Below are 26,565 nucleotides of genomic sequence, written 5' to 3' on the forward strand. Positions count from 1 at the left end.
CTCTCCTGCCCTGTATTCCCCCTCCTGCCCTCTCCTGCCCTGTATTCCCCTCCTGCCCTGTATTCCCCCTCCTGCCCTCTCCTGCCCTGTATTCCCCCTCCTGCCCTCTCCTGCCCTGTATTCCCCCTCCTGTCCTATATTCCCCCTCCTGCCCTCTCCTGCCCTGTATTACCATAATGCAGTTCCCTCTTTCTCTCCTCCTCTGCCCTCTATTCCCAGCCTCAGGCCCCCTTTCCCCCTTTATTTTTTCCTATTTCCTCTCATTCTTCTTCTTCTGTTCTCAACCCTCCATCTCCATCAATCATTTTCCTTCCTTATTCATCACAGTTTTCCACAAGTACATAGAGTAGCCAGCCAAATAGAAAAAGTAGCCCTCCAGGCACCCCCGGGCTGGGGATTCGACATGTTTTGCCGAATTAGCTGTATTTTGGTGGCCTCTGGTACATTCTAAAGCCTTGATTCCCTCTGAAATACACAGTGAGATGATTGAAAACTTTATTGAGTTTACCTCCGAGATTGGAAAGAATAGTTGTGGTATTGTATAGAAAGACATGACTTTACAATTTAAATGACTGAAAATGAATGAATTCAGTCTGTTAGTTGTTTTGGATCTTGTCTAGGACTATATGTTCCGGACTATTATCTAAGTAAGAAAACATGAAACATTTTAAACATTTAACCTGTCTTCTCTTGAAGTTAAAGTCTTATTTACAGTTTTACTGCAAGATATGTATTGCCACTGATGTTTGTTTACCAAATTATGTATTTTATTAAAACAGAAAGTGTTTCGTTCTCAATCACACTTTTTTTTATATAGAAAAACAACAAAATTGGATGTTGTAAGTCCACAACAATGCTTAAACCACATCAGGAGACCACTTTTGACGTCTGGGAAAAATCTGATACATAGAAGAAAAAAAAAAATGGGGACACAAAGTACGGGAGGATGGCTGGGCAGTGGTCTGAAGGGTGGCTGGGCCCCCTGTCCCAAAGTTGGAGAATGCATTTTTCAGAGCCATAATCATTATGCTGTATCTTCCTTTTTTTTAAGAAACTAAATGTGCTTCTATGCATCTCTGTAAAATCTGGGTAAAAGATTTGAAAGGAATGTGAGTCTTATTAAGTACATTTTGTAATTGCTTGCTTTTCTACCAACCTTGCCAGCAGGCATGCCAGCTGAGATAGTTAGACAATCTAGCTACTCTAACTTGATTGATAGCCTGAAATGGCTTCTTGGTAGCTAGTTATGAGGTTGGGAGATACTTTTGTATATATAGTGTGTGTGGACACCCCCTAAAATTAGTGGATTCGGCTATTTCAGCCACACCCGTTGCTGACAGGTATACAGTGGGGAGAACAAGTATTTGATACACTGCCGATTTTGCAGGTTTTCCTACTTACAAAGCATGTAGAGGTCTGTAATTTTTATCATAGGTACACTTCAACTGTGAGAGACGGAATCTAAAACAAAAATCCAGAAAATCACATTGTATGATTTTTAAGTAATTAATTTCCGTCTGCACCAAGCAGGTAGTAGGGTGACATTTTTTACATTTCTGTCTTCTGTAACCTCTTTCAACATCTATCCAACATATTAGCCCAACACATGATACATTTCTGAAATCCTCAAGATGTTTCCTAATTACACAAAAATGACAAATGTTGATATCATATTCACAGGAGCCATGACACACCCATTTGTGTACACTGAGCCAAAACCATATTTTCAGGAACAGCAGGTTAGATAAACTGTACCCGAATGACAATTCATTTGTGCGATTAGGAAACAGCTTGAGGATTTGAGAAATGTTTAATGTGTTGGTCTAATATGTTGGATATATGTTGAAAGAGGTTACAGAAGACAGAAATGTAAAAAGTGTCACCCTACTACCTGCTTGGTGCATGTTAACAGTATTACAAGAACCAGAGCCTTGCCTAATCTAAATACAGGGTCCCTAATGTAAACTGGATCTCTTTCCTCCATTGGAAAAGCCTATAAGATTGTCTTACTTTAGCTAGCTATGGTTGATAAAGCAGGACTAAAAAAATTATAACATTTTAACATATTGGCAACTTTTTTATTTTATTTTGATGCACCAGTACATAGTATGCACATTTACATCACAATTTTGCACAGTGCATTATTTATGACCGTTTTATAACCTTAACGTCAAAACAGAAAGAAATCTGTCACTGATCTTATGGTGTGCTTGGGGGTTGAGCTTCCTGTTAGAAGCTTGCTCTGCCCCCTCTGACATCACACCAATGAAGTGATGTGATTTTGATAATGTGGTTTCTCTGCAACAGCGTAGTAACAATAGTTTTGATTTTCACTTGGCAGACCAAGAAATAAACGAGGATTAAGCTTTCCCAGTTTTTTCTGAATTCACCCTACATTACATGGGACGTGCTAATTCACAAGCATCATGCTCTCTCCCTCCTCCATGTAAAGAAATGCGACTGCAATCAGAGATCTGTATGACGAGATGCTAATGTCTCCACTCTAACAATGGGAGTCATTGTCCCAAAGGCAGGAAGGCAGGCGACAAGCTTAGGTCAAGAATACGCCCATTGGACTTTTTTGGACAGATCTTTGGCAAGAGTGAAAACTCTAGCTTCCTCTCTGCTGCGTTTTCCTTGTCATCACTCGCTTTGTGACTGACAGGAGCCTATCCTATCAACAGATTGCTAGAAGATGCATATCGTTCATTATAGCGAGAGAGGGCCAATTAAAACTTTTAAACGAAAAGTAGCCTAGTTACTGTAAATATGAAGTGAAAAATGTAGCCGGCTGAAAATGAGCCTGTAAACAACCGGCTGATTTAGTCGACAGCAGGCGCTATTGGAAAACACTGGTCACTCCTCTTTTCCTTCACTACTGCTCTCCTTCCTCTTACCAACCCCCTGTCTCTGACCCTCCTCTTATTTTGTTCCTCTTTCATCCTTAGTCCTCTCTCTCTCTCTCTCTCTAGCCACTCTTCTCTTTTCCTGCTCTACTGTTCTCTTCTCTCTCTAGTCCCTACCTCCCTCTTCCCCTGCAATCCTGTTCTCTCCCTCTCAACCCACCAGCCCTCCCTCTTCCCCTGCAATCCTGTTCTCTCCCTCTCAACCCACCAGCCCTCCCTCTCCCCCTGCAATCCTGTTCTCTCCCTCTCAACCCACCAGCCCTCCCTCTTCCTCTGCAATCCTGTTCTCTCCCTCTCAACCCACCAGCCCTCCCTCTCCCTCTGCAATCCTGTTCTCTCCCTCTCAACCCACCAGCCCTCCCTCTTCCTCTGCAATCCTGTTCTCTCCCTCTCAACCCACCAGCCCTCCCTCTTCCCCTGCAATCCTGTTCTCTCCCTCTCAACCCACCAGCCCTCCCTCTCCCCCTGCAATCCTGTTCTCTCCCTCTCAACCCACCAGCCCTCCCTCTTCCTCTGCAATCCTGTTCTCTCCCTCTCAACCCACCAGCCCTCCCTCTCCCTCTGCAATCCTGTTCTCTCCCTCTCAACCCACCAGCCCTCCCTCTTCCTCTGCAATCCTGTTCTCTCCCTCTCAACCCACCAGCCCTCCCTCTTCCTCTGCAATCCTGTTCTCTCCCTCTCAACCCACCAGCCCTCCCTCTTCCTCTGCAATCCTGTTCTCTCCCTCTCAACCCACCAGCCCTCCCTCTTCCTCTGCAATCCTGTTCTCTCCCTCTCAACCCACCAGCCCTCCCTCTTCCTCTGCAATCCTGTTCTCTCCCTCTCAACCCACCAGCCCTCCCTCTTCCTCTGCAATCCTGTTCTCTCCCTCTCAACCCACCAGCCCTCCCTCTCCCTCTGCAATCCTGTTCTCTCCCTCTCAACCCACCAGCCCCTCCCTCTTCCTCTGCAATCCTGTTCTCTCCCTCTCAACCCACCAGCCCTCCCTCTTCCCCTGCAATCCTGTTCTCTCCCTCTCAACCCACCAGCCCTCCCTCTTCCTCTGCAATCCTGTTCTCTCCCTCTCAACCCACCAGCCCTCCCTCTTCCTCTGCAATCCTGTTCTCTCCCTCTCAACCCACCAGCCCTCCCTCTTCCTCTGCAATCCTGTTCTCTCCCTCTCAACCCACCAGCCCTCCCTTTTCCCTGCCCTCCTATTCTTTCCCCCTCTACCCCCCTTTACATCTTTCTCTACCCTCCTATTATCTCCTTGGTGATTCTCTCCTGGAGGTCACCACCACTACACTGTCTATAATCTACCAGGGGTAGAGGCCCAGGCCTGATCAAAGCTTTCCTGCTAGTCTAGGAATCCTAGGAGTACCGACGCTAGTTCAATGAATGGACCGCAAGCAGAAGCACTCACGTCTGCCCTTTTCAGCTCACCCCAGCCCAGCATTGATATTCACATATCGCCACCCGTTGCTTTTAGCGGTCCGTTTCATCGGTTATGAGTTTCTGAAGCCTCTTTCTTAGGTCCACAATAGCCTCAGCTCAACCTACCTCAAAGCTTTAGAACTGTGGAAATACACCTTTTCTGTGGTTTCCTCTGCAACTTCTCAGAGTTTGTGTAGAACTGCAAAATATTTTTTTCACCTTGCCCTCTATTTCTCCCTCTCCAACTTTCTTTGCTACCTACCAAAACAGCCCTCCGATACACAGCCCTCCGATAAATAGCGCGTTGTTGAACAGCCCTCCGATAAACAGCCCTCCAACTTCCTCACAACGTCTTAAGCGTTCCCTCTGACCTACGTCTCTGATTAGGCTGCCAAGTTGTTTTTGCGGTTGTCTGCTGGGTGCAGTTCTGCGTCGTCTAGATGCGCAATCACAGGGACAGACACATTAGCAGCTGCTAGAACCACGATAATATGTCTAATCAGGCCTTACCACACAGCAGGCCATGTTATTGCCTAAGTTCTCCTCCTGCCACTCTGAGGCTCCATCGCTCCCCAGGACAGACAGTCTGATGGGGTAGAGTTGGCCCGGCACAGCCCCTCAGCCGCTGGCCCTGCTCTAATCTCTGACTCCAGAGGTCTCTGGCTTTTCCCCCGAGAAGTGTGAGAAGAACAACATCCGAGTTTACTGGCTGTGTTTGAAGATTAAAAGTGAGGTGTTCGGTCAATCACTATGAAAATGGGAATCTATGGCATTTAATAAATACTCTTACTAACTTTTTAAAGGTAAACTTTCTGAAAGTTGAGTCCAATCATAATGATAGTCTGTTCTTTGCTCTAGTGATGCTTCACATCGATAACGGTTATCATAAATGAAGTGTATGCCCTGTAGATGAACCACTCATATGTGATATTGAGAATTATGATGCAGTGACGATGATGAAGATGTGTGTTTGTGTTCAGGCGGAGATGGACATCCAGATAGCGCTGGAGCGGGAGGAGGACGTCCAGCGGTCGGCCATGTTGGAGCAGGAGAGGAGAGACAGAGAGCTGGCCATGAGGATCGCCCAGAGCGAAGCAGAACTCATCACCGACGAGGCCCAGGTGGACCCCAGCCTGCGCAGGTACACACACGGATATACACACTTATCTGTCCCTCTATATGTTAGTATGATTATATTGTCATGTCTCAATACACAAGCCCTAGATTAGGTTTTTACTGGGCCTACCCAAGGTTGACTAAGCAGACAAGGTTGTTGTTTAACCCAGAAATTGTTTAATAGGAGCTGAAACGATTCAAGAAGTCAAATAAAAATAGCTGTTGTATTTCTTTATTTAGGTCCATAAGGAGACCACGCCTGTCCACTGCATGCATGTGGAACCTCTTTTCTCCTCCTCTCCCAGCAATGGGGCTTTCTCAGGTCTCTATCCAAACACAGTGAGAGCCATGTAAGACATTAGCCATTAGCTTAGCCTCCTGCTTCCAGTAACCTAACACAACCCAGTAATCCTTCATCTCAACCTCATCTAATCTTTCATCAACCTAGATCCATGATTTTACCAGCCCATGCAAAGCCATCATAAACAATACGCTAGTTATCTAATTATTCACATTGGATAGAACCCAATAACACTGCATTCAATCCGCCGTTGTGTTCCCCGCCCGGGGCATGAATCAACAGGGCCAGGGGATAAGCACGTCTGATAATTAGCCTGTCGCAAACAGATGACCACTGTGTGCCAAATCTAAACAGGAATGTATAACAGGACATTCCAATCAGCTTCTGCTGGTTCTTCTGTTGCCCCAGTCTATTCATACTGTATCCTCTGTTTGCAGTGCTGGTGGACATCAACAACTCAAGGCATTCACAGTGTATATTCTCTGGCTTTTTTCATATATTGTATGTGTTCTTATTGATATGGAAAACATTGATATTCCATTCCTATTGTATCTTCTCTGATAGCTTTGCATAATTACTTGAACAAACACACAAAGCTCCTCCCCCTCTGTAAACTAATCTACTACACAGTCGAGATGTACTGTAGACCTAACTCCTAACCACCGTTGGTGACAGAACTTAATAACTAGTTAGGACTCAATCTTAACACTCCAGTAATGATATCAGTAGCTACTACCGTTATAGAATAAATCGGTTTAGTCATAGTTGGAACAGAGTAGGCTCTGTCGTAACCGGCCGCGACCGGGAGACCCATGGTGCGGCGCACAATTGGCCCAGCGTCGTCCAGGGTAGGGGAGGGAATGGCCGGCAGGGATGTAGCTCAGTTGGTAGAGCATGGTGTTTGCAACGCCAGGGTTGTGGGTTCGATTCTGATTCCGATTCTAAAATGTAAAAAAAATGAGTAGGATTGTATTTGGGTTTCCTGAACACCTGGCCTACAGGTACCTGTTCACCCGTCAGGTGACTTCTTCACGACTTGTCACTGAGGGATACAGTTAAGCAGCTTCCACCGCTCACAGGTGTCAACACGCCACAAGTCTCACAACAGTGTGTGACTGTCACAACACACGCTGACGTCAATGTATCGGATGGCTGAACACACAGCTCTTTGTGGAAGCCACCCTGGTCTCCGTGACTAATGGGGATACAGATACAGGTAACTGCCAAAATAAGTTAAACACCAACATTGTCACGCTCTGGCTCCGGGACTGTGTATTTTGAGCCAGGGTGTGTTCATTTTGGTTGTGTTTCCTTGTTTGGTCGTGTGACTCCCAATCAGTGGTAACGAGTGTCAGCTGTCGGCTCGTTATCTCTGATTGGGAGCCATATTTAAACTGTCAGTGTTCACCTTAGTGTTGTGGGTTTTTGTTCCTTGTCAGTCATTGTAACTGAGGACTTCACGATTCGTCGTTGTTTGTTGTTTTTTCAGTGAGTACTTTAATTTAATAAAGTCATGTTCGCTCAACGCGCTGCGCTTTGGTCTCCCTCATTAGACGATCGTGACAGAAAAACCCACCTTAACCAGATCAAGCAGCATGAAGAAGAGAGAGGATGGACTTGGGAGCGGTTGAGTAGGAGTCTCGACTGGGCCAAGCCAAGAGAAGAGGAGAGAGGTTGGACGTTGGAGCAGTGGGGGTGATAGTCTGGCGAGAACGATGGAGGCCTGGTCCACGAAGAGGAGAGAACCCCAGAAAAATTTTTAGGGGGGCTCGCGACGTCGGACCAGCAGGAGGCCGCGATAGAGCGGTCCAGTGGGTTGCCGGAGGAGGCCGCCGGGTTCGGGGGCCACTGGTCGAAGAGGGGATGGAGGAAGTAGAGGCACGGCGAGAGGTACTGGCGTGTGTTGCCAGTCCGGTCCGGCCCGTTCCAGATCCCGGTGTAGGGCCAGTGGTGTGTGTCCCCAGTACAGTCCGGCCCATCCAAGCTCCCGCACAAGCCAGTGGTGTGCGTCGTCAGCCCTGTCCGGCCCGTTCCTGCTCTCCGCACCAAGTCTGTGGTGCGCGTCGCCAACCCAGTCCGGCCCATCCAAGCTCCCGCACCAGGTCAGTGGTGCGCGTCGTCCAGCCCGGTCCGGCTCAGTCCTGCTCCCCGCACCAAGACAAGGGTGCGAGTCGTCAGCCGGATTCAGCCTGTTCCTGCCACTCGCACCAAGTCAAGGTGCGAGTCGTCAGCTGATTCAGCCCATTCCTGCTACTCGCACCAAGCCAAAGGTGCGAGTCGTCAGCAGATTCAGCCCATTCCTGCTACTCGCACCAAGCCAAGGGTGCGAGTCGTCAGCGATTCAGCCCATTCCTGCTACTCGCACCAAGCCAGGGATGCGAGTCTTCAGCCTGGTGAGGCCTGTTCCGGCTCCACGCACCATGCAAAGGTGCGTATCGTCTGCCAGGTCCGGTCCATTCCTGCCTCACGCGCCAAGCCAGGGTGCGCGTCGGCAGTCCTGATCCAGCTAACTGGGTCAGATCGGACTGGGGTCACTACGGGGGGATTGTAGTAGGGTGGTGGTCAAGCCCGGAGCCGGAGCCGCCTCCGAGGAGCAATACCCACCCAGCCCTTCCCTATTTGGGGTGTAGGCGCGGTCGGAGTCCGCGCCTTTAGGGGGGGGTACTGTCACGCTCTGGCTCCGGGACTGTGTATTTTGAGCCAGGGTGTGTTCATTTTGGTTGTGTTTCCTTGTTTGGTCGTGTGACTCCCAATCAGTGGTAACGAGTGTCAGCTGTCGGCTCATTATCTCTGATTGGGAGCCATATTTAAACTGTCAGTGTTCACCTTAGTGTTGTGGGTTTTTGTTCCTTGTCAGTCATTGTAACTGAGGACTTCACGATTCGTCGTTGTTTGTTGTTTTTTCAGTGAGTACTTTAATTTAATAAAGTCATGTTCGCTCAACGCGCTGCGCTTTGGTCTCCCTCATTAGACGATCGTGACAAACATAGTGTCTTAATATGGCGAACAGCTTCAATGTGCCTTGTTATAGATTCTAGAAGTGTCTGGAACTCTTTTAGAGGGATGCGACACCATTCTTCCAAGAGAAATTCTGTGTTTTGTTGATGGTGGTGGAAAACGCTGTCTCAGGCGCCGCTCCAGAATCTTCCATAAGTGTTCTATTGGGTTAAAATCTGGTGACTGAGACACACATATACCCTTTAAACCCCCTATGCTCCTTTGAGACCCCTCTTTCAAAGTGACTGAGATCTCTTCTTCTAGCCATGGTAGCCAAAATAATGGGCAACTGGGCATGTTTATACATGACCCTAAGCATGATGGGATGTTAATTGCTTATTTAACTCCACCAGTGTGGAAGCACCTGCTTGCAATAGGTCGTTATCAATAAAACATCACAATACATTCCATTTGGCTGCTGGGGGACAATGAGCCCCCAGCTCCGCTAAACCTATTGACAACTACGTTCTGTTATTCAAGGGATTGTTTAATGTTATAACTATTTGAGTTTATTATCATCACCTCTTGAAGAGCATAGTCAGATATATATTTTTTATTATTCCATGCAAAACAATTGCACACATTTAGCTCTATCATCAGAGTTATACAGCAAGTAACTGCATGCTTTTCATGATCAGTAAATGTCAATTGGTCATGTAATTTCAGATACGTGAGGGTACCTATCCATTTGGCATGTAGCTAGCTAAGCAACCAACATAATTTAGCTTGCTTCATCAGAGATTAGCTTTTTGGAAAGAGTTTGATAGTCCTTGTCCTGGTAAAGTTGTCAGTTGGACTACTGTCATCACCGCTATAGATGGCAAGCAAATAGAGCCATCTCGTTTATCCCCTGAAAGTTAGCTTGTTACCTAGCCATATTGACGTGGTCTGTTATTGGCTAGCTAGCAAATTTGGCGTGGTCCATCAATCAACGTAGCTTATCATGTCTGTCAGCAGCAATCGTGATTAAACACTCTTAAAAACAATGTTGAACAGGGGATATTAGGTAACTTTGCTAGGTAGGCCTACATTGGTTGGAGATTAAGTACATTAGGTCTACTTACCCACTATGTTTAGCCAACTGTACAACGTTTATACCGGTAGCTTGCAAAGTAAACATTATCAGCTTATAGTACATCTGCAAATGGTCCCTTTTGCTGCATGACAGGCAGAGCACACAAAGGATGGGAAATTAACCTAAACCACTCACACTTGTCAGGTATAGTTAGTTCACTTTTATTTTATATCACTTAAATATCAAATTATATGGTGGTCAATATTAAGAGATTGTGAGGCTATCCTCACATCTGAAATTACACGATCAATTGATGTTTACTGATCATGAAAAGCATGCAGTTAGTTGCTGTAGAACTCTGATGATAGAGCTAAATGTGCGCAATTGTTATGCATGGAATAATCAGACGTGTAATTCTGACTATTCTCTTCAAGAGGTGATGATATTACAACCAAATAGTTCATATTTATTTAACAATCCCTTGAAAACGGCATGTAGTTTTAGCGGAGCTGGGGATCTCGTTGCCCCCCTGCAGCCAAATCGAACGCTCTGCACCGTATTGTGATGTTTTATTGACAACGACCTATGTACATTGTATCCCTCATTTACTCAAGTGTTTCCTTTATTTCGGCAGTTACCTGTATATGAATGTGTATGATTCAGAGAAAATGATTTATCATTCTGTTCAGTTATTTTTGTATACTGGTATTATTGTGTTTATAGGGAGGAAATGGCCCTGGAAATGTTCTGTCTTGGTGGTAATGGGGATATATGGTTTGTTGCCGGATCAACGATCACCTGAATCACTAAAATTAATCAATCAAATCATTTCCGACATTCATTGTTTTGTTTGTTATAAAATAGTTAAAAATCCTAGTGAGCAATAGGAAATGAAGACATTTTTACCAAGGGTGTTATCTTGTTAAGTGTATTGAATCTTGAAATCAGTTTGTGTGTGTGTGTTTATTTTGGGATGAAATCTGATTGTGTGCAGCTGTGGTTTGACAACAGCTAACTTCCTTAAAGGCATCAGAGTTGCTCGCCTCGTCTTTAGTAGGCACTCTTTTGTAAGCCCTAGTTAGCTCTTAATCCCTCCAATGTTGGCCAGCGCACCTCAGAGTCTCTGTGTCTATCTCACTCTCAATCCCTGTTACCCCTGTCGCACTTTGAGGGGGTGACATGTCAATTATCCAGCACTCAGCCCCAAAGGTCACACAAGCTGTCACCACCACACGCGCCACTGTCTCTCCCTGTCATCTTTCTGTCACTCTGGTATCTGCCCAGGCTGGCCCTCCTCCCATGGGGGAGCTTAACGTCCGCTATTGGATTAGCCCCAGCAGACCCAAGGATCCCTCTACAGCGGCCCAAAGCCTTGGCTCATAGACACCCTTACAGACCCATACAGACCTGGAGGGCCACCCGTAAATAGGGGCCAAATCCTGCCTGCCGGGTTATTGAATTAGAGGTCTCAGCAGAGCACTGCAGGAGGGCGGGGAAGGGCTGCAGACGGTGCTTACGTAAGCCCAGGAACACACTGATTCAGGGTGGGTGGGTGGTAGGGCTGACCCCAATTAGTTGACTGGTCGATTGTTTGGTTGATAGACTGTTGGCCGACTGAGATATTTTTTTGGTCGAGCAGTAGCAAATATATAGTATTTAATTTTTTTGTATTAATATGATTTTTGTTTTGTTTTGCACACGCGACACCTGTCTTATTTGCACCCATCTCTGTGAACTAATCCATTGCGGAGGCCGAGACTAATCCATTGTGGAGGCCGCGGGGATGGCACCGTCCAAGAAGAAGGGGAGCGTGGCTAAGATGCACAATGCACGTCTCTCTCCAGAATGCGCTCACGCAAATTTGTGCACATTCATTGTTTCATAACTTCATTGAGTGAATTGTTTGCGTTTGATTGTTAGTCTATCAATTCCCCATTACAGACAGTGCATTTGGAAAGTATTCAGACCCCTTGACTTTTTCCACATTTTGTTACGTTACAGCCTTATTCTAAAATGGATTCAATAGATTTTTTCCCTAAATCAATCTACACACAATACCCCATAATGACAAAGCAAAAACAGGTTTGTAGAAATTTTTGCAAATTTTAAATGTATAAAAAACGGAAATATCATATTTACATAAGTATTCAGACCCTTTACTTAGTACTTTGTGAAGCACCTTTGGCAACGATTACAACCTCGAGTCTTCTTGGGGATGACGCTACAAACTTGGCACACCTGTATTTGGGGAGTTTCTCCCATTCTTCCCTGCAGATCCTCTCAAGCTCTGTCAGGTTGGATAGGGAGCGTCGCTGCACGTCTATTATCAGGTGTCTCCAGAGATGTTTGATCGGGTTGAAGTCTGGGCTCTGGCTGGGCCACTCAAGGACATTGAGACTTGTCCCGAAGCCACGCCTGCGTTGTCTTGGCTGTGTGCTTAGTGTGCTCTGGAGCAGGTTTTCATCAAGGATCTCTCTGTACTTTGCTCCGTTCATATTTGCCTCGATCCTGACTAGTCTCCCAGTCCCTGCCGCTGAAAAACATCCCTACAGCATGATGCTGCCACCACCATGCGTCACCGTAGGGATGGTGCCAGGTTTCCTCCAGACGTGACGCTTGGCATTAAGGCCAAATAGTTAAATCTTGGTTTCATCAGACCAGAGAATCTCGTTTCTCATGGTCTGAGAGACCTTTAGGTGCCTTTTGGCAAACTCCAAGTGAGCTGTCATGTGCCTTTTACTGAGGAGTGGCTTCTGTCTAGCCACTCTACCATAAAGGCCTGATTGATGGAGTGCTGCAGAGATGGTTGTCCTTCTGGAAGGTTATCCCATCTCCACAGAGGAACTCTGGAGCTCTGTCAGAGTGACCATCAGGTTCTTGGGCACCTCCCTGACCAAGACCCTTCTCCCCCGATTGCTCAGTTTGGCCATGCGGCCTACAAATAGCCTACAGCTGTGTTTGTCCCGAGCTCACTGGTCGAAAGAACATACTTTCGGTCTACCAATATATTTTTGGGGTCGGGGACAGCCCTAGTGGATGGGGACAAGGGAGTAGGGCACATTCATTTTTTTATTTTTTTTATTTGACCTTTTATTTAACTAGGCAAGTCAGTTAAGAACAAATTCTTATTTACAATGACGGCCTACACCGACCAAACCCGGACGACGCTGGGCCAATTGTGCGCCGCCCTATGGGACTCACAATCACGGCAGGTTGTGATACAGCCTGGAATCGAACCAGGGGGTCTGTAGTGACGCCTCAAGCACTGAGATGCAGTGCCTTAGACCACTGCGCCACTCGGGAGCCCATGCATGCAGTCCGGCTCCCCTACTGTCTGCTTCATCCACCTCCTAGTGGGAGTGATGGCAGACACAGATTTCCCAGGTTTTGCCCCACTTAGCACTTGATAACTTCTCTGTTACCAGTAGTTTAGTCTCTGAACATGACCACCACAGCACTATGGTGCGCCAATCCGAGCGGGGATTCCGAGACGTCCCACTGCTCGGACCTGTCAGATGTTGAATTACGATTAAATTGACTTTCTCTCTTCTCTCCCTTGCTTGCCGAGACTGCAGGGGTTCACAGGTGCAGGCACTCAAAGCTGCTGGCGTGAAGAAGTACGACCTGAGCAAGTGGAAATACGCCGAGCTGCGGGACGTCATCAACACCTCGTGCGGTAAGACTTTCCCCCCAACCCCTCTCACCACTACCTCTACCAGGCCTGAAGCTCTACTATCAGCATGATCACTACGCTACACTGAAAAAGCCCTGGGAAACACAGGCAAGGTGGTGAGCTCTCAGGGAGGTTCTTGATCCTGCTCTGTGCACCTCTATCTCTCACGCCATCATTAATTCAGCCCCTCTGTTAATAATTGAACATCGGCTGTGTTTTCAGTAACGCAACCATTTCAAAAGTGTGGTATGTTTTTTTTCCGCCCCGCTCTAGAGTGTCCTGCCTAGGCGTGATTTCTCCTATAATTTTCAGGGATAAACTAAGGGTAATTTCGGGGAGATTGCAGCTGGGCAAAACTGACAGGGGAATTCTATTTCGACCAGGGTATAAAACTAAGGGCTGACGGGAGAGTGTACGCGCAGCTGCTACGTTAATGAGGATACAGTCCGGTGGCAGAGGATAAATGATTACCATTATGGTGGATTACAGTGTTTTGCCCTCTGTAGCAGTTTCAATAGTAAAACATGGAGGAGAGTCTACTGCCGCAGTCTGAATCCACATGTAAACAGATGAATAGGCCAGCTGGCAGTTAGGGAGCGCTCCGGACCAACAGTTCTGCTGATTGCCTGATTCATTTAGTTGTGCTCAGTGTTCGTGGCTCTCAAGTCCCCTATATGAGTGGATGGGAAGCTGGCTAATTGTCTAATGCATTAATTGTGATGGAAATTAAATCTGGAGGGTTGTAACGACTTTGTTACATTCTCCATGGCCCTTTTGAATTATTTACACCCATCCAGTTGCAGCTTTCTCTCCTTGCATTTTCAGTGAGGAAAACTGAATTGTGTGACCTATGTCCACAACCCCCAATTTTATGTGTTTGTCGTTTCCTGACCGGTGCAGATTAAAACTTGAGTATTACCTTAAATAATATTATATGTGTACCTAGTGATGGGCACCGAAATGGAAAATCTGTATCGATATCAGTTGCATTTTTCCATATCAATATCATATTGGTTTTATAAAAAATATTTCAACGACTGTATGTGAGTGTAGACTTATCTGTTCACTGTCCATTGGGCCAAGTGTGAATGGTCAAACTATATCGATATCAAATTATTGATATTGGTGCCCACCTCCCAACATTTTATTGGTAAAGGAGGTATAGAAAATACACCACATTTGTTTCACAGAAATTACACAGAACAAAAATATAATCGCAACATGCAACAATTTCAAAGATTTTACTGAGTTACAGTTCATATAAGGAAATTAGTCAATTGAAATACATTCTGTTGGTCAGATACCTGGTAGGGGCGTGGATCAGAAAACCAGTCAGTATCTGGTGTGACCACCATTTGCCTCATGCAGCGCAACACATCTCCTTCGCATAGAGTTTATCAGACTGTTGATTGTGGCCTATGGAATGTTGTCCCGCTCCTCTTCAATGGCTATGGGAAGTTGCTGGATAATGGCGGGAACTGGAACACGCTGTCATACGCATCGATCCAGAGCTTCCCAAACATGCTCAATGCATGACGTCTGGTGAGTGGAAGATGCAGGCCATGGAAGAACTGGGACCTTGCGACATGGGGCCGTGCATTATCATGCTGAAACATGAGGTGATGGCGGCAGATGAATGGCACCACAATGGGCCTCAGGATCTTGTCACGGTATCTCTGTGCATTCAAATTGCCATAGATCAAATGCAATTGTGTTCGTTGTCCGTAGCTTGTGCCTGCCCATACCATAACCCCACCGCCACCATGGGGCACTCTGTTCACAACGTTGACACCAAATAAACACTCGTCCACACGACACCATACATGCTGTCTGCCATCTGCCCGGTACAGTTGAAACTGTGATTCATCTGTGAAGAGCACACTTCTCCAGCATTCCAATGAAGGTGAGCATTTGCCCATTGACGCCGAACTGCAGTCAGGTCAAGACCCTGGTGAGGACGACGAGCATGCAGATGAGCTTCCCTGAGATGGTTTCTGACAGTTTGTGCAGAAAATCTTTGGTTGTGCAAACCCACAGTTTAATCAGCTGTCCGGGTAGCTGGGTGAAGAAGCCGGATGTGGCGGTCCTGGGCTGGCATGGTTACACGTGGTCTGCGGTTGTGAAGCCTGTTGGATGTATTGCCCAATTTTCTAAAATTTTCTAAAACGACGTTTGAGGTGCCTTATGGTAGAGAAATGAACATTCAATTATTTGGCAACAGCTCTGGTGGACATTCCTGCAGTCAGCATGCCAATTGCATGCTCCATCAACCTGAGGCATTGCATTGTGTTGACAAAACTGCACATTTTAGACTGGCCTTTTATTGTACCCAGCACAAGGTGCACCTGTGTAATGATTATGCTGTTTAATCAGCTTCTTGATACGCCACACCTGTCAGGTGGATGGATTATCTTGGCAAAGGAGAAATGCTCACTAACAGGGATGTAAACAAATTTGTGCACACAATTTAAGAGAAATAAGCTTTTTGTGTGTAAGGAAAATGTATGGGATATTTTATTTCAGCGCATGAAACATGGGACCAACACTTTACATGTTGCGTTTATATTTTTGTTCAGTATATATTTTATTGGTAAAGGAGGTATAGGAAATACTCCACATTTGTTTCACAGAAATTACATTACTGGAAAGGGAAAGGAAAAGGGGGATACCTAGTCAGTTGTACAACTGAATGCATTCAACTGAAATGTGTCTTCCCCATTTAACCCAAGCCCTCCGAATCAGAGAGGTGCGGGGGGCTGCCTTAATCGACATCCACGTCATAGGTGCCCGGAGAACAGTGGGTTAACTGCCTTGATCAAGGACAGAATGACAGATTTTTACCTTGTTAGCTTGGGGATTCGATCCAGCTACCTTTCGGTTACTGAGGCATAATAGAGAAGAGCCTACTCCTATAACCTTAAGCACATTTCATTTACAGTTGAAGTAAAATGTTTACATACACCTTAGCCAAATACATTTAAACTCAGTTTTTGACAATTCCTGACATTTAATCCTAGTTAAAATCCCCTGTCTTAGGTCAGTTAGGATCCCCACTTTATTTTAAGAATGTGAAATGTCAGAATAATAGTAGAGAATGATTTATTTTAGCTTTTATTTCTTTCATCACATTCCCAGTGGTTCAGAAGTTTACATACACTCAATTAGTATTTGATAGCATTGCCTTTAAATTGTTTAACTTGGGTCAAACGTTTCGGGTAACCTTTCACAAGTTTTCCACAATAAGTTGGGTGAATTTTGGCCCATTCCTCCTGACAGAGCTGGTGTAACTGAGTCAGGTTTGTAGGCCTCCTTGCTCGCACACGCTTTTTCAGTTCTGCCCACACATTTTCTATAGGATTGAGGTCAGGGCTTTGTGATGGCCACTCCAATACCTTGACTTTGTTGTCCTTAAGCCATTTTGCCACAACTTTGGAAGTATGATTGGGGTCATTGTCCATTTGGTAGATCCATTTGCGACCAAGCTTTAACTTCCTGACTGATGTCTTGAGATGTTGCTTCAATATATCCACATAATTTTCCTTCCTAATGATGCCATCTATTTTGTGAAGTGCACCAGTCCCTCCTGCAGCAAAGCACCCCCACAGCATGATGCTGCCACCCCCGTGCTTCACGGTTGGGATGGTGTTCTGCGGCTTGCAAGCAACCCCCTTTTTCCTCCAAACATAACGATGGTCATAATGGCCAAACAGTTATATTTTTGTTTCATCAGACCAGAGGACATTTCTCCAAAAAGTACGATCTTCGTTCCCATGTGCAGTTGCAAACCGTAGTCTGTCTTTTTTTGGCGGTTTTGGAGCAGTTTTTTCAGGTTATGTCGATATAGGACTCGTTTTATTGTGGATATAGATACTTTTGTACCTGTTTCCTCCAGCATCTTTACAAGGTCCTTTGCTGTTGTTCTGGGATTGATTTGCACTTTTCGCACCAAAGTACGTTAATCTCTAGGAGACAGAACGCGTCTCCTTCCTGAGCGGTATGACGGCTGCGTGGTCCCATGGTGTTTATACGTTTGTACAGATGAACGTGGTACCTTCAGGCGTTTGGAAATTACTCCCAAGGATGAACTAGACTTGTGGAGGTTTACAAAAAAAAAATCTGAGGTCTTGGCTGATTTTATTTTTTATTTTCCCATGATGTCAAGCAAAGAGGCACTGAGTTTGAAGGTAGGCCTTGAAAGACATCCACAGGTACACCTCCAATTGACTCAAATGATGTCAATTAGCCTATCAGAAGCTTCTAAAGCCATGACATCATTTTCTGGAATTTTCTAAGCTGTTTAAAGGCACAGTCAACTTAGTGTATGTAAACTTCTGACCCACTGGAATTGTGATACAGTGAATTCTAAGTGAAATAATCTGTCTGTAAACAATTGTTGAAAAAAGTACTTGTGTCATGCACAAAGTAGATGTCCTAACCGACTTGCCAAAACTATAGTTTGTTAACAAGAAATTTGTGGAGAGGTTGAAAAACTGTATGTTATCTTCTGACTTCAACTGTACTGTTGTCATCCCTGTGTAGATATTGAGCTGCTGGCGGCATGCAGGGAGGAGTTCCATCGCCGTCTGAAGGTCTACCACGCCTGGAAATCCAAGAACAAGAAACGCGACACAGCTGCAGAGCAGAGGGCCCCCAAATCTATCACTGACTACGGTGAGTGAGATTCCCCATCCTGGGATGTTGTGCTGCCCTCCTCAACCCAGGATTGTGTTCAGACATTAACGCGTTCTGGCTTAACCCCGCTATCACTATTTGTGTCCATTATCGACTCCACGTTTTCTACAGTAGCATCCTTTTTTCATCAGTTTCTTTCATTCATCAGTTTTTCTTTCTGTGACCATGTCTGACCTTGGAAGTTGTTACATCCACACAGAGCACCTCTTTTGCTAGAACGGTACTCATTTGAATACTTGACAATAGTGTTGCACAATATACCGAAACTTCGCTACTTTTTCAATACTAGAACATGAAAAACTATACTTTTGTCAAATGTGTCTCACGGACCAAGTCTGTCTACCAGCGCAGCCGATGTCCTCCTTATAGGGCGAAAAGCACCGTGCCTGCTCCACCTAGCATGCACTGGGAGTCTGGGCTACATCATGTTAGCGCTGCACTCACGCTGCACAGAAGTTAACACGGCATGTAGAACTGTTGAAACTTTTCATTGCAGTTGGCAAAACAATGCAAGAAAATACCGTTAGCTTCCAGCTTTGTAGGCTAACTTTCCTTACTTGAACATCAATTCACTACCCTAGTACTTTGTTTGTGATAATATGCAAACCATAATGCAAAAAATATGCTGATTTCAAAGCTGATTGCCACCAAAACTTTATTAATTCACTTAATCGGTCTCTATCACGACTCTTCCAAAGATATCTATTGAACTGACTGTGTGTGTGAATAGGGCCCTGACGGGGAGGCCTCCTCTGGCCTCGTGAATGACGTCCTTACAGGTTAAAGAGACAGTGCACACTTTTATAAAAATAAGCTACTTCTATGCAAATGTTGATCAGTACAATAAGTCCCAAATGGAAGGGAAACAGATTGTTTGTCATCTGTAGCCCCATGAAATCAGCCAAAACAAGCTCAATAACTCAATGCATGCACAGACTCCTATTGAATATGCATTCACCTGAACTGTGTATAGGCCTTGATTTACCCAGTTTATCAATAGAGATTTACCATTCAAATAAATGATTACTGTTATGTAGTTAGATTGGTAAAAACAAAGTCAAATTGATTGTAAAGTTGATTGATTAATGCATACATTGCTGTCTCTAAAACATGTTGATGTAACCTTTTTCAAATGTAATGATATTGAACTCAAAAGATGCCCAACGATTGAACAGAGTAGGAGGTGATTTTATCTGTCTGGATCAAGTGCCATTCTGTAACTTTGGTTAATATGCCTTCTTTTTTTTGCTGTGGTATCATTTCAGTGTCAGTTTGGTATCGAGTATCATGATGGTATCCAGTATCGTGATACTAAAACTGTATCGGTATCGAAGTCAAAATTCTGGTATCGTGACAACACTACTTGACAATGTACCTGGCAAGCTTTTCAAAAGGGAAAAAGTCACACATTTGCATTCCTGTCGTATTAACATGGAATAGAAGCAAGAAAAAGCAGCAACTCTCCAGTGAGCCAAGACGGTAAAAACTGGTATGGCTCCATCGTCTCTTTACATTTACATTCCTTAAAGAGGTAGGGTTTCAAGTGTCTCCGGAAGGTAGTCAGTGACTCCGCTGTCCTGGCGTCTCTTCTCCTCATGATGATGGAGGAGGATTAATGCACACTTTATAAATAGCCCGCCTGTTCGGACATTCAATTAGTATTCTAAAAAGCCCGGCTCCAAAACCTAGCTCCTGTCCGTGTCAAAAGTATTTAGTGGTGCGTTACCATGACCACCTGCTCCAACCAGCCAAGCATGATGTATTCACCTCAGACCCAGAAAACGGGCAGTTGGAAAACACACGTTTAAAGTAAATGTATTATTTACGCACATGAAAGCTACGGTCTCCTTTGTTTGCTCTTCATTTATTTTTCATCCCAAGAACAGACAGATTTAGTTGCTTTCCCTGTATTTTCATCTGTCTCTATTGATGTGAAAGCTTTCTAGAAGGTCCCATTTAGTTTGCCTTGGCTTCAGGAAGCAAGTTTTTGAAAGTATGCCTTGTAAGCAGCTTACCTGGCTTCCCCCCATGGCATGTGTTTGTGTATTTTATACCGTCTTTGATATCTCATATTTTCAGAGTTTCATATTTTCGCTTACTTCCACCTCCCTATGATTCACCCCTTCAACTCAGTCATGCTCTTAACTTCAGAGAGGAAATTGCTTTAAACATTAATGGACTCTTCTCTGTATAAACATTTTACAATTTAGTTATTCAGCAGACACTCTTATTCAGAGCGACTTACAGTAGTGAGTGCATACATTTTCAAACTTTTTTTCCATACTGGTCCCCCATGGGAATCGAACCCACAACCCTGGCTTTGCAAGCGCCATGCTCTACCAACTGAGCTACACAGGACGAACACAGGATTGCTCCTCTTACGAAACAAAAACACCCCTAATTCCAAATGTAATCACATGATATCATAGTCTGGCAGTATAATGACATGAAACCTGCCACACACAGCCCAACAGAACCCGGCCATGGTCACCCAGCAGCAGGAGATAGCCATGAACCGCCAGCAGCGATACTTCCGCATCCCCTTCATCCGGCCCGGGGACCAGTACAAAGACCCCCAGAACAAGAAGAAGGGCTGGTGGTACGCCCACTTTGACGGGCCCTGGATCGCCAGGCAGATGGAACTGCACCCAGACAAGCAGCCCATCCTGCTGGTGGCAGGTGAGTCCCTCCAGCTAGATCAGCTTTGATATCTTCTGGATATGTACATTGATGTGTTTGTAATATGAAACTCTAAGCGCAGTATGTAATAGTGCATGTTTTAGTTATTACATTTAGTTGGTCAGTAATTATGAGTGTGTCAGGTAGATGGTTTTGTACACCTGTATCCTGAAAATATCCCTGTGTGTGCATTCTCCCTACCCTATTAAATCCTGTTTTGACTGTCAGTCTCTCTCTCTCATCCATCCATCTATCCATCCATGTATCTATCCTCAGGGAAAGACGACATGGAGATGTGTGAGCTAAGCCTGGAAGAGACGGGCCTGACCCGGAAGAGGGGGGCTGAGATCCTGCCTCGGCAGTTTGAGGAGATCTGGGAACGCTGCGACGGGATCACGTACCTGCGAAACGCCATCGAAAGCAAGCAGGCCAGGCCCACGTATGCCACAGCCATGCTGCAGAACCTCCTCCAGTGAACCAGAGGGACCACCCATGTCCGTAGGCTCAATATGGATGGAGTAAACAAAGGGAAAAGAGGAAAAGCCCCCCCTATCATAGCAGCCTTTCAGGCTAACGCAGGGTTTCCCAAACTCTGCCCTCGGGACCCCAAGGGATGCACCTTTTGGTTTTTGCCCTAGCACTACACAGCTGATTCGAATAATCAACTAATCATCAAACTTTGATCATTTTAATCAGCTGTGTAATGTTATGGCAAAAACCAAAACGTGCACCGATGACCGAGTTTGGGAAACGCTGGGCTAACGGTTAGTTATCTCACTGAGGGCATTTTACTTAGATCTTTGTTGTGTTTTTTAAAAGTAGATTTCTGTCATTTTTGTTGTTTATGTTTCTTTGTTATTTTGCTGTGTGAAAATAAAGACCAATATACAGTGGGGAGAACAAGTATTTGATACAGGTTGATTTTGCAGGTTTTCCTACTTACAAAGCATGTAGAGGTCTGTAATTTTTATCATAGGTACACTTCAACTGTGAGAGACGGAATCTAAAACAAAAATCCAGAAAATCACATTGTATGATTTTTAAATAATTAATTTGCATTTTATTGCATGACATAAGTATTTGATACATCAGAAAAGCAGAACTTAATATTTGGTACAGAAACCTTTGTTTGCAATTACAGAGATCATACGTTTCCTGTAGGTCTTGACCAGGTTTGCACACACTGCAGCAGGGATTTTGGCCCACTCCTCCATACAGACCTTCTCCAGATTCTTCAGGTTTTGGGGCTGTCGCTGGGCAATACGGACTTTCAGCTCCCTCCAAAGATTTTCTATTGGGTTCAGGTCTGGAGACTGGCTAGGCCACTCCAGGACCTTGAGATGCTTCTTACGGAGCCACTCCTTAGTTGCCCTGGCTGTGTGTTTCGGGTCGTTGTCATGCTGGAAGACCCAGCCACGACCCATCTTCAATACTCTTACTGAGGGAAGGAGGTTGTTGGCCAAGATCTCGTGATACATGGCCCCATCCATCCTCCCCTCAATACGGTGCAGTTGTCCTGTCCCCTTTGCAGAAAAGCATCCCCAAAGAATTATGTTTCCACCTCCATGCTTCACGGTTGGGATGGTGTTCTTGGGGTTGTACTCATCCTTCTTCTTCCTCCAAACACGGCGAGTGGAGTTTAGACCAAATAGCTCTATTTTTGTCTCATCAGACCACATGACCTTCTCCCATTCCTCCTCTGGATCATCCAGATGGTCATTGGCAAACTTCAGACGGCCCTGGACATGCGCTGGCTTGAGCAGGGGGACCTTGCGTGCGCTGCAGGATTTTAATCCATGACGGCGTAGTGTGTTACTAATGGTTTTCTTTGAGACTGTGGTCCCAGGTCTTTTCAGGTCATTGACCAGGTCCTGCCGTGTAGTTCTGGGCTGATCCCTCACCTTCCTCATGATCATTGATGCCCCACGAGGTGAGATCTTGCATGGAGCACCAGACCGAGGATGATTGACCGTCATCTTGAACTTCTTCCATTTTCTAATAATTGCGCCAACAGTTGTTGCTTTCTCACCAAGCTGCTTGCCTATTGTCCTGTAGCCCATCCCAGCCTTGTGCCGGTCTACAATTTTATCCCTGATGTCCTTACACAGCTCTCTGGTCTTGGCCATTGTGGAGAGGTTGGAGTCTGTTTGATTGAGTGTGTGGACAGGTGTCTTTTATACAGGTAACGATTTCAAACAGGTGCAGTTAATACAGGTAATGTGTGGAGAACAGGAGGGCTTCTTACAGAAAAACTAACAGGTCTGTGAGAGCCGAAATTCTTACTGGTTGGTAGGTGTTCAAATACTTATGTCATGCAATAAAATGCAAATTAATTACTTTAAAATCATACAATGTGATTTTCTCGAGAAAAAAAAAATTCCGTCTCTCACAGTTGAAGTGTACCTAGGATAAAAATTACAGACCTCTACATGCTTTGTAAGTAGGAAAACCTGCAAAATCGGCGGTGTATCAAATACTTGTTCTCCCCACTGTACATCCCGTCCTCAAGCAATGGCCTACGCTTAAATGCAATTTTTACTACGAGGCCTTAAAACTATTTGATATTATTGAGACAAGTTTAAAACTGCACTTCCTCAAGACATTCTTGTATATTCCTGTTTAGTTGCTAAAGAAAACGAAGCACTGTTGGAACTGTTATATATGATTTGAAGAAATGTTGCAAGTATTTGGCTTTATGACTTGAGAGCTCTAGGAATAACTGATTGTGTCAACACATTTTATCTTGTAAAATTAGGATTTAGGGTTTACCTTTTCAGCATAAGGCAGGTCATAAGTAGTGTTATTGTCCAAATAGAACAGATTTGTCGTTGCTGCAGTGATGCTGGGACATGTTACATTTAGTTACTACACTTTCTTTGTATTTTTTATACTATATCTACAATAACATCTTAATTTTTGCTAATACTGAATTATCATAGATTAGATTAATTGGAGCACAAACCTTTGGGGTGCTGTGAAAATAGAAACTTTCTGAATATCTTCTATTTCTTAATATGTCATAGTTGGAGAAACAGGAAAAAGTCTCTGCACACATCCAGTCAGATGCAAATGTTTTTTAATTATAGCTGAGCTTTCGAGCAGTCGACCTTCATCAGAGCATATCTCCACAAACAGTAGTGGGACAGAGAAGGCCACACAGCGGTAGATTCTACCTGTTATCTATGAATATGTCATAGTGAAAGAAACCTCAAGCACTATATTTGTAGGCCATAGTGACAGAATGTATTCTCATCTAAGAACTTCTCATTTAAAAGGCCCAGTGTAGTCAAAACCTTCATTTTCCTGTGTTTTATATTTCAAAGCTATGCGGTTGGAATAATATTGTGAAAATGAGGATAATGTGTAAGAGATGTTTGAAAAGACCGCCTGAAACTTCAGCCTGTTTTGGTGGGATGGAGTTTTGCCTTCCATGGTGACATCACCATGTGGTAAATGAGTTAATAGACCAATAAGAAAGAGTTCCAAACCTCTCTGCCAATAACAGCACATTTTCAGTTTTCCCCTCCCCACACTCCCAGACAGTCCTAGCTAAATTCTTGCTTGAGAAATTGCTCTTTGCTAAGAAGCTATTTTTGTTTCTGACAGTTTTAATTGAAAACAATCACAGTAAGGTACTTAAGTGTTACCCAGAAATGATTTAATATTGAGACAAAAACAGCTTAATTGGACCTTTAAAAGAAGTGTATAAATTTTTTAAATCATAGGATTTGTAGGCATTTTTAAATGTATTTTCATAGAGGGAACTCCCAAGCACTTTCTGTTCACCACTAATATAAAATACAATAAATGTAATTGTCCAACTATTTTAATAGATGGGTTGGTTGTTTAGCAACAAAACTGACGTGTGTGCAACTATGGGACGAAACAGACTGTGTTGGTTTAAATTGTTGACAACATGTAAACTATATTTAATCTCCAATGTTTATTGAAAACAAATAAATTTGCACAATGACCACTTGTCTCTCAAATACATCGTTACAGTTGTTGTTTAGCTAGCTAGCGAATTCTAACCATATTAGTATTGACATGAAATCTGTCAAAACACCTCAAAACAAGACATAATCTCAACAAGATTAAACGAGTCACTTACAATTTCCCACGTCAGTTTTTGTCATTCTTGCTAGCAATCTGGCCATCCAGAATCACAACAAACATCGCTGACTTCTGCCCCATGGAAGCGCGCGTACATCGTTTTCGTGACGATGTCAGCTAGCTGCTAACCCATCTATAACAATGTTGAAAGTTTGTAAGTGTGATTGTGTTATTTTGTCCTTCAGGTTTGATATCTAGATTACTTGACTCCTTTTGCTGATATGACATTCTTATGAGTCCGTCATCTCATTGTGGACCAGCAGGTATAATTTATTAATAATTTGATCATGACAGGGATATCATTGTTTATTCTTATCTGTATAATTAAATAATAATGTTGACATTACACATTCCTCAGTGCAATCTTTGTAGCTTTTTTCCATTTCAGATTTAACTTAAATTGTATGCTGATTATTGCGCTGCAATATAGGAAATAAATGTATTCTAGCTTTTATCATTCTGTATACTGTAGTTAATAGCAAGACGACTTCTATTTGTATTTCCTAAACGGCATAGACTAGCTTATTACTAACAGTTTTTAACAAGATGACTGATTACGAGTGATTAAGAATTAATTATTCATGTACTTTGTGGTCTTCATGTTCTATGATTGATCCAAATGAAGGGCAGTAAAAAGCCGAAAACTTTGAATGGATATTATCATCATAAAATAACAATCCTTCGACAATGTTGATGGAAAACTCATTGAAATGCATTGTGATTGTGAGCAATTTAATGAAATAACCAATTGACCCCAAAAAATGACGTTATTGTAGGAAAATACTTTATTTTCTTAACTATAAAATGTAAAAGAGTGTTAAAAAATAAAAATAAAAAACGCTTTTGATCCTGTACTCAAAACACACATGATTGGTGGAAATGTGTTGTACGGCAGTATAGTACTGACTTTCTCCACACAGATGTATTGCTACATTTTGCATCTAAACAACACTGTGCTAAAATCATAGGAGTATTGCTTTAAACAACATGACTGAAGTCAAAAGCGTTTACATTTACATTCATTTTATTTTTTGGGACACTGAACACAGGTTAGAATAACATTTAAAACAATATCTCATCTAAGGTCATGATATCACCATGTGTATCAATTTGTAAATAAATACCTCATTGTGAGGAAAGAAAACAACCTTTGTCAAGGATTTACAGTATCTGAAAAACATTCCTATCCTTCAATATACACTGAGTATACAAAACATTAAGACCATCTGCTCTTTCCATGACATAGACTGACCAGGTGAATCCAGGTCAAAGCTATGATCCTGTATTGATGGCACTTGTTAAATCCACTTCAATCAGTGTAGATGAAGGGGAGGAGACCGGTTAAAGAAGGATTTTTAAGCCTTGAGACAATTGAGACATGGGTTGTGTGTGTGTGCCATTCAGAGGGTGAATGGACAAGAGAAAATATTAAAGTGCCTTTGAACGGGGTATGGTAGTGCCAGGCGCACCAGTTTGTGTCAAGAACTGCAATGCTGCTGTGTTTTTCATGCTCAACAGTTTCCTGTGTGTATCAAGAATGGTCCACCACCCAAAGGACATCCAGCCAACTTGACACAACTGTGGGAAGCATTGGAGTCAACATGGGTCAGCATCCCTGTGGAACGCCTTCGACACCTTGTAGAGTCCATGCCCCGACGAA

The 26,565-nt window shown here is 44.0% G+C and overlaps 1 protein-coding gene across 1 annotated transcript in view; it reads left to right on the forward strand.

Annotated features, from left to right (window-relative positions):
* Positions 1 to 21,434, forward strand: part of LOC121539410 (unconventional myosin-VI-like) — a 97,522-nt gene extending 76,088 nt beyond the window's left edge. The window contains exons 28-32 of the mRNA XM_041847890.1: positions 5,300 to 5,460; positions 13,324 to 13,424; positions 17,961 to 18,092; positions 20,580 to 20,792; positions 21,069 to 21,434. Of these exons, the coding sequence (XP_041703824.1) occupies positions 5,300 to 5,460; positions 13,324 to 13,424; positions 17,961 to 18,092; positions 20,580 to 20,792; positions 21,069 to 21,268 (807 nt within the window). The 3' untranslated portion in view covers positions 21,269 to 21,434. The remainder of the gene's footprint in view (positions 1 to 5,299; positions 5,461 to 13,323; positions 13,425 to 17,960; positions 18,093 to 20,579; positions 20,793 to 21,068) is intronic.
* Positions 21,435 to 26,565: the final 5,131 nt, after the last annotated feature.

The sequence above is a fragment of the Coregonus clupeaformis genome, chromosome 25 (assembly GCF_020615455.1).
Source record: "Coregonus clupeaformis isolate EN_2021a chromosome 25, ASM2061545v1, whole genome shotgun sequence".
Taxonomy (NCBI): domain Eukaryota; kingdom Metazoa; phylum Chordata; class Actinopteri; order Salmoniformes; family Salmonidae; genus Coregonus; species Coregonus clupeaformis.